Raw genomic sequence first — 12,300 nt, 5'->3', positions numbered from 1 at the left:
GGTTCTGGAGTTCAAGGCCAGCATCAGCTATAAAGAAGTTTGAGGCTAGCTTAGCTACATGAGACCCTGTCTCAAACAAACAAAATATAAAATAAAACCAATACAGTGTTAGTAAAGCTAGAAGAAGTTAGTTAATCTTACTAACTTAGCTAAGAAAAGATGTGATGGAGCTAGGCTTTGTTAGCCTCAACTGAGAAAATGAAAATTGCAGTATGTTCATACAATATCAAATTGTTTGCAGGAAGAAGAGACCTTTAATTAATGTGCCTTGGTGTGTCTCTTTGGATTGTTAGGAACAATCTTTAATGGAATGTAAGTGCAAAATTATAACAAACAGGCTTAACGTAGCACTTTTTATATGTTGTTGTATTATTGTTGGAGAGTTAGTTTATCTAACTTACACTCTGACTCAATACTTACAGAATTCCTCTTTGCTTGTTATATGGCTTCCTAACTATAGATCTATTTACAAGGTGAGAACATACTGTAAGTACTGTTTTTTTGGCAAATAATACCTCACTGTAAATAAAAACAAAACTTCTGGTGTTCTTGTCATAGTAACCCATTTAAGGTGAACTTATTCTCCAGAGCTAAGACTCAGTTTTGGAGTCTCAAAGAAGTTAGATTTTTCCCAACAGTAAAGAGGTAAATTGACCTGTATTGTAGTCACTTTTAGTTAAGGCCATTTTACCTCAAGATCATTCACCATAATTGAAACAAAACAAATAACCCTCCCCCAACAACAAAACCCCCAAACCAACCAATCAACCAACTGACCAACCAAAAACAAGAAAAGAAAATGTCTAGTTTGTTTGTGATTTTCTTAGAGGCCTTTTCTAGGCACATAGAAACAATCCTGCTTCCTCTCTGGTTTTTCCTAACATCCCTACAGTTGTTTACAACTAGGTAACATCAAGTTTCTGCTGGAATTTATTTACCCATTTTTCTATTACAAGACAATTAGATTACTTTTATAAATGCCTTTAAAAAGGTATCTTTGATGTTGTGTTATTTCTTTAAAAAAAAAAAAAACATATCAAAGTCTGTGTAGTGGCACATGCCTTTAATTCCGGCACTCAGGAGATAGAAGCAGGTGGATCTCTGTGAGTTCCAGGCCATCTTGGTCTACAGAGTGAGTTCCAGAACAGCCAGAGCTACATAGTGACACCCTGTCTCAAAAACAGAACAAAACAATACCGCCCCCCCAACAACAAAAACCCCAAACCAGACAAAGAAAAGAAAATGTCTACTTTGTTTGTTGTTTTCTTTTTGCTTTCTTTTTTATTTTTAAAGATTTATTTATTTATTTTATTTTTGTGAGTACACTGTAGCTGTCTTCAGACACACCAGAAGAAGGCATCAGACCCCATTACAGATGGTTGTGAGCCACCATGTGGTTTCTGGAATTGAACTCAGGACCTCTGGAAGAGCAGTCAGTGCTCTTAACCACTGAGCCATTTCTCTAACCCCTGTTGTTTTCTTTTTGTGGAACAAATGGGAAATTTGTGAGAAAAGAAAGCTATACTTTTGCCGGCAGTGGTGGTGCACACCTTTAATCCCAGCACTTGGGAGGCAGAGGCAGGCGGATTTCTGAGTTCGAGGCCAGCCTGGTCTACAGAGTGAGTTCCAGGACAGCCGGGGCTATACAGAGAAACCCTGCCTTGAAAAAACCAAATTATATTTATTAGCCCCAATTTATATTTATTAACCCCAACCAAAAAAGCTATACTTTTATATTGATATTGTCTTATCTTTAGTAGTGAATTATATTCACATAGAAATTTATGAGAGACATCCATTTTTTATTTTTATTTTTTTCGAGACAGGGTTTCTCTGTGTAGCCCTGGCTGTCCTAGAACTCACTCTGTAGACCAGGCTAGCCTCGAACTCAGAAATCCGACTGCCTCTGCCTCCCAAGCGCTGGAATTAAAGTTGTGCGCCACCACTGCCCGACCAGTGACACCCATTTTTAATTAATAGCATTCAACTATGCATTGTTTTATTTCTACCTTTAATAGCTCATTCTACCTATTGGTAGAGATCTCAGAATTGAAAATTTCTGTGTAAGAGGTAAGTTCTAGAATGTGTTCTGTGTAGAGCATTTAGACTTTTAGCAGCAGGTGTTAGAAGTTTGAATTGTCTGTGAGTGTCTACTGCTAGAGTTAAAAAGAAGAGGACCTAGGACTTAACCTTGGAGAGTCCTAGTATTTAGATGGAAGGAAAGGAGCTAAAAGCTGGGTCGTAGAAGTGAATGGATAAAAGAACCAAGAGACAAGGCCTGGGCCACCATTTCCCCTTACCCTATCACCCAATGTCTCACAAATCCAACATAGAGTTTAAAATTTTCTTGAGATTCTCAGATATTCTTATCTTCTGAACAGCAGGTATTTTGAGCATCACATTGTGAAAAGTCTGGTTTTTGTTTTTTGATTTTTTTTTTTGTTGTTGTTGTTGTTGTTGGGGACTGAACCCAGGGCTTCACATATTGCAGCAGTCACATGCTCTCTTAATGATAGGTTTTGAAAGCTGTGCTAGCCCTTTCTGGTTAGGTAGTAGGGAGCCACTGAATACTACTAGTGTTAATATACTACTCACAATACTTTTACACAACAATTATATCTTACCCATGAGTTATTTGAAAAGTTTATATGTGTATACAGTATATTCCTATCATATCTGTCTTCCTAACTTCTTTCCAGTGCCTCTCAGAACTCCCACCCCAGTTATTTTTACCTGTTGTGTGTGTTAATTCTCACTAAATGTTTTTTCTCTATAGCTTTTTCTTTTCCTTTTTTTTTTGTTTCATTTATTTATTTTATTTTTGTGAGTACACTGTAGCTGTCTTCAGACACACCAGAAGAAGGCATCAGACCCCATTACAGGTGGTTGTGAGCCACCATGTGGTTTCTGGGAATTGAACTCAGGACCTCTGGAAGAGTAGTCAGTGCTCTTAACTGCTGAGCCATCTTTCCAGCCCCCAGCTTTTTCTTTTCCATTTGATGTTTCTTAACTCAAAAGTATTTCACTTTCAACATCTACAAAATATGATTAGCATGCTGCTTAGGGAAAAATAATAGGAAAAATTTAAAGACTGCCATATATGCATATATATTCATAGTACAAGGGACCGACACACTATAATTACTGTTTGAGGCAACACTGCTTTGGAATTACTAATCCTCCTCCCCTCAACCTTTTTTTTTTTTTTCCAAGATAACAAAATTGTCTTTACTACAAATTTCTGCAATCTAGAATATCCAAAGATCTATTCCAATTACCTTCTAAAGCAAAGCACTTCAAATTCTACTTACATTATTTCTCAGTGCTGGCCTTGAGGCTTCTAAAGTTCTAAGAATATTCTTTGACTCATTCTCGCTTCTTTGGCTAAATTTAAGTCATTCATATGAAGCCAAACGTCACACATCCTATATAATTTAAAGGTTAACAAGTTAGAAGATTCCCCAGCACCATGAAATTTAATCTTCAAAAACAAACAAAAACCAGCTTTCACATCTGCTGTGTGGCATCTTTAATAGCAAGGACAGTGTGCAATTTAAACTGACTGTCCTAATTCTTCCTGATATTAGCATTCCCAGAAGGATCCCATCTTTGATAGTGGCAGAAACTGCAGGGACATCTGAATAGTTCACTGTTCCCTTTAAACTCATTTCCTTCAGGCCTTTTTTGTCTCTGCTCAATCCAAACAAATCTCATCCTTGCTATAGGATCTGTCAGCACTGACAACAATGTGCCGACCCTTCTCTTGGGAAAGGCGCTTTGAACTTCCCTCAGGATTTGTTCACTTCTGTTCTCCACAGGTCTGCTTTCAATCCGGTGACCTGGGGTTCAGGTTAGCTTTCTCGTGACCTTTCCTAGTGTTTCTGGTTGTAGGACTTCTGAATCATTGGATGAGTCCTCTTCATCTTTTGTCTGAGGGGTTTCTGGGTCTCAACTGAGTTGACTTTCTCTGATGGCTCCTCTATGGCAATGGGCAGAAGCCTCAAAAACTGGCTCTGAACAAAATTGCTTAGTCTTTGAAAAGACCTAAACCGAAGCCCCAACTAGCAGAGGCGAAGTGAGTGTCCCTTCCTCCCCCCCCCATCCCCCAGTCTTAAAACTGGTTAGTAGTAATGCACTTGTCTAGTATGGCTATAACCCTAAACTATATCTGTTAAAAGCCCATGTCTTTGAGCATCCATCCATCCATCTATTTATTTTCCCCCTTTTATTTTTTGAGACAGTCTTACTCTATAGCCTAAGCTGGCCCCAAACTCATGGCAGCTGTCCTGCTTCTGCTTCTGAATTATAGTATTACAGGAATACACCATGCCTGGTGAAACTACTTTGTTTTATTTTTACCCTAAGAACTTAGAGTCACACCATTTACCATGATTGGTAAATACTACCATTAAGTTACATCCCTAGCCCATCATTCTTTCATTTGTAGGAATACCTGAACATGGTATTTGGTATATCTAACAGAAGAGTAATACAGTCACCCACGTGAAATGAAAAGCTGTTTGGAAATACAGCTAGTCATTGTAGTGCATGTGCTTGATCCCAGTACTCAGGAGGCAGAGGCAGGCAAATATATATATTTATATATACACATATATATATTCTCCAAGGTGAACATGAAATAATGTGATAGTTTGAATATTATATATCTAAAATCTATCCATGATGTAACTTGTTTCACAGCGAAGTCCTCGTTGGTTAATATTTTTGTTAACTTAATACAAGGTAGAGTCATTTGAGAAGAGGGAAACTCAGTTGAGAAAACGCCCCCATCTGATTGGCTTGTAGATAAGCCTGTGGGGAATTTTTCTTGATTGATGATTGATGTGGTAGAGCCCAGGCCATTGTGGGTGCCATTCCTGAGCATGAGAAAGACTGAACAAGCAGTGGAGAGTAAGCTCTGGAGAATAAGCTATTACGCAGCATTCCTCCATAGTTTCTGCTTCAGTTCCTACTCCCAGGTTTCTGCACCCAGTTTCTGCACCCAGTTTCTGCCCTGACTTCTCTCACTGAAAAACTGTGAACTGTAAGATGAAATAAACCCTTCCCCCTAGGTTACTTTCAGTCATGGTCTTCACCACAGCAATGGGAAGCAAATGGAAGACAATGCCTCAGTAAGACATACAGCCGTAAGTCATGTAGCAGATCATTACAAGCAGGAGCAAAGTATCTGTAGTTGCTTACACCTCCACAGTTACCCGCCACGAGCAGTGAACATCAGGCTTCACTTTCTTCAGCATCTTCAGGATGCACTGCACTGAAACTCATTCGTGTCTGAGTCAGACAGGCACTGCAGAATATGCTGGAATCCAGACATCTTGCCTCTGTCTTTCTCTTTTGTTCTTCTTTAGTTTTAATAATCTCTGAATCTGATTTTCAAAAATTTCCAGAATTGTAGACTAGTATACTACTATTGGCAAAGAATAGAAGATGAATAAAAAGTTGACATTCTCTAAACAGAACGTGTCACATTTAGAAATTGCTTGCCAAGTATATTCCAAGGGACAATGCATTGAAAGATCAAAAAAGACTGAAAAAAAAAATTGTAACTTAAACCCACCATGCAGTAGCTCTTTAATGAGTGAGACAAGAATCAGTACTTAGGGCTGCTGTATGTCCAATCACCAAATAACTAGGAAAGAGGATCCTAGCATTACTTTTCTGACAAAATTCTGACTAACTTTGAGCTTTATAAGGAAAAATGTGTTGTATACTTTTGTTTGCATAGCTTGTGAATGAGCAATCATCTACGTGTTTTTCCCTCTTAGACAAATCAAATGCTGACCCACTCTTGATATTCTGGGCATCAGTATTAGCTCCAGGTTCTAGAAGACTAATGACTGTGGTATTTGGTAGTACTACTCAGTGCAGTTCAGTGTTTGTATGATACTTGTTACCATATAGCTAAAACATTAAAAGCAATATAGTTGATGTATAATGTATATAAGCTCCTTACTTACTTCAAGGGAGATACTTTGGTCTGATCCATTGTAACGACAATTGGTCGTTTTGCTGAGATAAGCCACAATGATGTATGCCCAAACTGAGTGGCCCAATAAACACACGTATTATAGATTCTCAAATCTATTAATGAAGACTTTGTACCATATTTCATTTTTGGTACAGCCATGGATAAACAACCTTATCTAGTGGCCCAATACAATAGTGCTGAATTCAGGTCTTCTCTAAGCTCAGCACCTTTTGAAACTGCACAAACCAATTCTGTTATTGATGATAGCCCAATGGAAGAATGTAGCTTTTTCTTTGGCTGCCATGTGTATAACCTGCTGTCACAGATTCTCAGTAGTGTTCATGTATTCCATGTTTTCTAGGCTTCACTATGTTCATGTGCTGTAGTTCCACCCAAGAAGTTCTTCATATTCATGATTTTAATGGTGTTGGGGTTTGATTCCCTCTGGATAGAAAAGGGGAATGCTTCAGTATTTCACTAATGCTGGTGCTCTGCCATTTTGGTGTGATATCATTCCTACTGCTGCATGCTGGGAAAAAGTAGTGGGGTTTTGGATGGGAAGGGCAAGCTCAGCTGAAAGCAATGTGAATGTCGCTTCCTCCTCTTCCCTTAGACTAGGCTTGTTCATGCCTCAGAAGGCAAAGGTCTAGAGTCAGAAATTAAATTTGCTGTTTTATCGTTTTGAGCCTTTGGGTAGGTCTTTCAGCCTAACAGAACTTTAGTTGCCTGGCATATGAGATGTATGCATCATGTTTTGCTATGATTGGTAACTATTACTACTATGTGTTTAATAAGTTAACCACAGTCTAAAGGAGTTTATGGCATGACCAGATTTCATTTTGTTTTGTTTTTAGATGTTGTTGTTTATGAGGACCAATGGATTGGTGAGACAGTACTCCAATCAACATTTACCAGTCAGTTACTAAATCTTGGAAGTTATTCATATGTCCAGCCTGAAAAATGTAAGATATATTTTGAATATGCTGAATTTAGGATGTTTTAATTTGTGACTTTTTGGCTATAGGATAGTACATATGAGTATGAGCATACTTTGGATTTTGATATTTTGTGCATTAGTGATGCTCCTAGAGGCAGAGAGCTATGACTCACAGTCAGCATCTGATTATAAGGTGAACCACTGAGATGTCACACTGTGCTGTGTTGCTAAGTGGGGACAGATGGTAGGTTAGGTATATGTAACACATTTTTTGATATATCTTTGTTTTTTTGTGGGGTTACTGGAATGTTACCTCATTCCTCTCATTCATTAGAGTGTAAACCCACTGTAAGTCTGCAAATGAATATGTTAGGAAAGATTTGAGTAAAGTGTTTTTTTTTTTTTTCTAAACAGCTATTTTCATTTCTAAGCTGAAATTGGAACTCACTTATCTTATTTTATTTTTTGCAATATTAGTATTGAACATAGGGCCCCTCCCCGTGCTAAGCCTGTGCTTTATCCTCATCCTTTTCAAAAAAATTGAAAATAGAACTTAAAAAGATATCTGTGGTAGGGATAGACAGGGGGCCCCAGCCCCAAGTGGCAGCTGTGCGTCTAGAAGAGAAAAGAGAAAAAAAATGAACTTATGTATTGTAAGTCACATAAAGTATTGTGGTTCATGTTTCATTTTCTTCTTAGGGTGCCTGCAAAGTGGTGGTTCTTAACATTTAATGAGTTTTCTCTTTGAGATACTGTAGAAAAATGTAGGTAAGTAAAAATAAGAAAAGGAAAAGAACATCGTCTAAGTTTTTCTACTGACTTCTGAAGCTTACCTGTGTAATTTCTGGGCCTCTGAATCTTTGAGATGATAAAAAGTCCAATTGGATGCTTACTCAGACTAATGCAGTTTGAATCCTTTTCTATCGTTGTCGAGAAGAAACTACATTTTTTGGTGACCATTGCATACATCACAAGTACTTAGAGTTAATGAGTATTCTGTTATATGGGTATACTGTTGTTTGTTCAATTATTCACTTGTTGAAGGACATTTTAGTTATTTTTCATTTGAAGTTTTTAAGAGTATAGATTTTTGCGTGAACATAAATGTTCATATCTTTGGCACAGATTTCTAGGATGTATTCCAAATACATAAATAGTTTTATAAGAAATCACCAGCCAGGGCATGGTGGTGCATACCTTTAATCCTAGCACTTGGGAGGCATAGGCAGGTGGATTTCTGAAGTGGAGGCCAGCCTGGTCTACATAGCAAGTTCTAGGATCACCAGGGCTACACAGAGCAATCCTATCTCAAAGCAAACAAACAAACAAACTGCACACTCAGCCCACCACCACCAACAAAAAGAAATGACTAAGCATGCCTACTCTCTGCAAGGCTTTGAGTTTGATCTTTAGCACCTCAAAACACACAAATAAGTAACTGAACAAATAAATAAGCCATGTGGAGTATCATATGCTTGAAATCATAGCTACTTGGGAAGCTGATATAGAAATATTGTAGAGGCCAGCTTAGGCAATGACACTTAACAAAAATTGGAGACTTTGGGTTGGTCCCCAATACTTCAAAAAAAGTAAAAGAAATACACCTACTTAGTAGGAAATCTGTAAGAAAAATTATGTGAGGTGTCTGTTCCACAGTGGGGTGACTATAAGAAAGCTAGAATTAAGTATTTGAAATGTTTTCACCATAAAGAAACAAGAAATTTATATGGAGAGAGATATATCTAACTTGATTTAAAGATTGTATGATATGTTTATTTATTGAAGCACTATATGGCATCACATTAATTTCTATAATTTTGTTTATCAAAAACAGATTTTAGTAAATGAATATAGTCAAGCTCTCCTGTGGTAGAGCACTGGCCTATAGCATGTGCATCACCCCGACACTACAAAAATAAGTAATAGGATTCATACTAACAATACCTTTTACAATTTATCTTTTTCCATGTCACCTTTTACTGTCATCCTATTTTTAAAAAGCTTAATCCATTCTAAGAGAAGTTCTCAGTAACAAATTCTAAGGAACTCCTTGAGAAGTTTTTTCCTTAATGGCACAAGACAACTCTAATATATAAAACAATTAAAGAGACAGAAGTTCTAATTAGTGTACTTAGTAGATTAAGTCTGTATGTAAACAAGGTCACATAGGACATGCTGTATCTTCAGACACATTAGTTTCATAGTAGGTTGTCAAAAACCCAGTTTTTCATCAAGGAGGAGTGTAAATCTATGCTTACAAAAGTGCTATAAAACTAGAGATCATTAACAACATCAAAAAACCCAACTTTTTCTTTTTAAAGTTTTGAAAATTTTAAGACCAATTTTGGATTTAAAGGAGTGATATAAAATTTGCAGTAGTGGCTGTGATATTTATTGTAACACAGAAGATATGCTTAAAGCAGCTAGTAGACTACTTTTTCTTAGCCAAACACTTGTACCATTAAAAATGAAAGAATAAAAATAAAGTTTTAGAAAATTTGAAAAACAACTTAGTAAGCCATAGAAACCAAAAAGTATAAAATCATAACATTAATCAGAAATCAATAAGAACAAAATTATAAAACAATATAAGGAATTAGAGTACTCTCCCTCACTTCATCCCTCAAAACAGAGTATCTTTGTGTGACCATGACTGTCCTGCAGTATATTAATACTATGCTTGTGAAACAAAGACTTATTTTATAAGGGTCCACTTATACTTAATATATGTCCTTTTATTGTGTTACTATTAATAGAATAGTAAAGTCAGAAAGTTTACTGTATGGTATCAGAACTGTTCATATTAGAGGACGTAGAGTGAGGAATATAAAGGAACTTGTATATTTGCAACTGTTTTTATAAATTTAACATTTTTTTTTTTTCGAGACAGGGTTTCTCTGTGTAGCCCTGGTTGTCCTGGAACTCACTCTGTAGACCAGGCTGGCCTTGAACTCAGAAATCCGCCTGCCTCTGCCTTCCAAGTGCTGGGATTAAAGGCGTGCACCACCACTGCCCGGCTTATAAATTTAACATTAATTCAAAACAATAAAGCCTGGAGTGGTAGCATACACCTTTAATTCCAGCACTTGGAAGGGAGAGGCAGAGGTTGAGGCCAGTCTGGTTTACATAGTGAGTAGAAGAATAGCCAGGGCTGTCTCAAAAAATGAAAGTTTTTAAAAATATATGTATGTGTTTATATGTTCATGTGGAGAGCTGAGGTACATGTGTGTCTATCACCCTGCATGTGGAGGCTAGAAGGCAGCCCTGGTGATGTCCTCAGAAATGCTAACTCCTCCTTTGAAACATGGTTTCTTGTCCTCCAGCTCACTAACTAGGCTAGCCTGGCTGACTAGCAGCATTAGAGTCCTTTTGTGTCTTGTCTCCCCAGCCCTGGAATCACAAGCATATGCTACATGCCTGGGGTTGTTTTATGTGTTTACTGGGAACTGGACTCGGGTCTTCATGCTTGTGAGGAAAGCACTTGGCCAATTTAGCTAGCTCCCTAGACTGCAAACAGGACATTTTTAAGTCATATACAATCATGTCAATAGGTGTAAAGAAATCATTTGATAAAATTCAGGATCCATTATTAGAAACAGGAGGAGATTTCTCTTTATGTTATAGTCTTTATAAAGCCTGTCCTAGCCACTGTTCTATTGGTGTGATGAGACACTACAACCACTTAACTCTTATAAAGGAAAGCATTTAGTTGGACCAACTTACAGTTTCAGAGGCTTAGTCTATTGTCATCATTCATTCTCAGATCCTGGTTCTGTCATTAGGTGGTCCTTCACAGGCTGTAGATGCTGGTCATACCTCTGGGTAGTCATCCCTTTGGGAGTCCTGTTGAGAAGGTTACTGTCATTTCTGTTGTTTGGATGTTTCTTGAAACCTCTGTCTGTGTTACCCTGCAGGTTCTGTCTGTGGCTGGATTTCTTTCATTGAACTATACATCTTTTTCTTTTTCTTTTATTTCTTTCTTTTTTTAAAGGACTTTTATTTTCTATGTATGAATGTTTTGTCTGCACGTATGTTTTCACATCACATATGCGAGATGCCGTAGAGGCCAGAAAAGGGCATAGGATTCCCTGAAACTGGAGTTGGACTGTTCTAAGCTCTCATGAGGGTGCTAGAAGTGAACATGGGTCCTCTGGAAGAGCATCCAGTTCTCTTAACCACTGAGCCCTCTCTCCAGCCTGAGCTGGGAAGTTTTAGTACCACGCTTCTTCCCCTTAATCAGAAGTATTCTCCTGGCCAGGATTCAGAATCTAGTCCCATGACATTTGCTCTGAGTGTCCCAGGAATGTGTTTCACTGAGGTTCTCAAGCCCAAGCTATTGAAACTTCAGAAATCTTTTAAAACAACTATCTTGCTGATGCTCCAGTTAAATGCTAAGAGCAGAGGCATTTTCTGGGGCATCTGTTCTTCCTCTGCTGTTGTCATGTATAACTTTTGTTCCCTTCCTCCCTTTTTTTCATCTTTAAAATATGAAAGCACAGGAACTTTGTTTTATGAGTGACTCCAGTGTGAGGAGGGAGCTCCCTAGACCACAGTAACTCCTCTGGGACAGACTGTGTATTTTTTGCTTGCTGTTGTGTTAGAGGTTTTCAGCCACCATGCATCTTTTTTCATAGCTGCTATCCGACTTTATCCAGTTTATTCCATGGAGATTCTAGACAACTCTTTTCTAGGAAGTTCCTTTTTTGTCTCTATTTTCAGGAGTGTTTCTCTCTTTTCGTGACTGTCCCCCCTCCCGCCCTCTTCTATCCCTCCTGACCATTTATGGCTCTAGGGATAGAGCCCAGTGCCACTCAAGTGCTAGGTAAACAATTTACTGAAAATCAACTTTGTCCTCAGTTTACATTCTACGCTGAGTGTTTGTTACCGTCTGTCTCTAGGTCAATCAGTAACTCTTTCTGTGTTGAGATTGTGATGATGTGGTTTTTCTCTGTCTCCTTAGCACCTGGTATAGCGCCTGTCACGTAGCAGATGATCCTCTGATGAGTGAGTAAATACTTAGGTGTTAGTGTAGCAGATGGAGTGGATGCAGATGATCATGTTAATGAGGGAAAGAAAGAACAAAGAATGATACATTAGTCTATAAGCTCTTGATTTCTAAAAAACAGCCAAATTTGGCCATAAGTCTGTCATATATGAACATATCTTCCTGTCCAGAAGAATTTGAATTTTATTATCAAATCTCACCAATCGATTCTCTTAAACATTTATTTATTTATTTAGTGGGGGTGAGGTGCCTGTGTGGAATTCAGAAGACAACTTGTGGGAGTTGGTTCTCTCCCATGAGTTAGAACTCAGCTCATTAAGTTTTCTAGCAAATTCCTTTAACTGCTGAGCATCTTGTGGGTTCATTCAG

General features: G+C 37.9%; 1 protein-coding gene across 5 annotated transcripts in view; it reads left to right on the top strand.

Annotated features, from left to right (window-relative positions):
• The window catches only part of Shld2 (shieldin complex subunit 2), an 85,423-nt gene that overhangs the window by 56,603 nt on the left and 16,520 nt on the right, over window positions 1–12,300 (top strand). For all 5 annotated transcript variants that reach the window (XM_031362896.1, XM_031362897.1, XM_031362898.1 and 2 more), the window contains one exon: window positions 6,844–6,951. In XM_031362896.1, coding sequence (XP_031218756.1) covers window positions 6,844–6,951 — 108 coding nt within the window. The remainder of the gene's footprint in view (window positions 1–6,843; window positions 6,952–12,300) is intronic.

This window comes from Mastomys coucha, unplaced genomic scaffold (assembly GCF_008632895.1).
Source record: "Mastomys coucha isolate ucsf_1 unplaced genomic scaffold, UCSF_Mcou_1 pScaffold9, whole genome shotgun sequence".
Lineage (NCBI taxonomy): Eukaryota > Metazoa > Chordata > Mammalia > Rodentia > Muridae > Mastomys > Mastomys coucha.
Note: the sequence above shows the minus strand (reverse complement) of the source record. Positions and strands in the feature narration are given on the sequence as shown.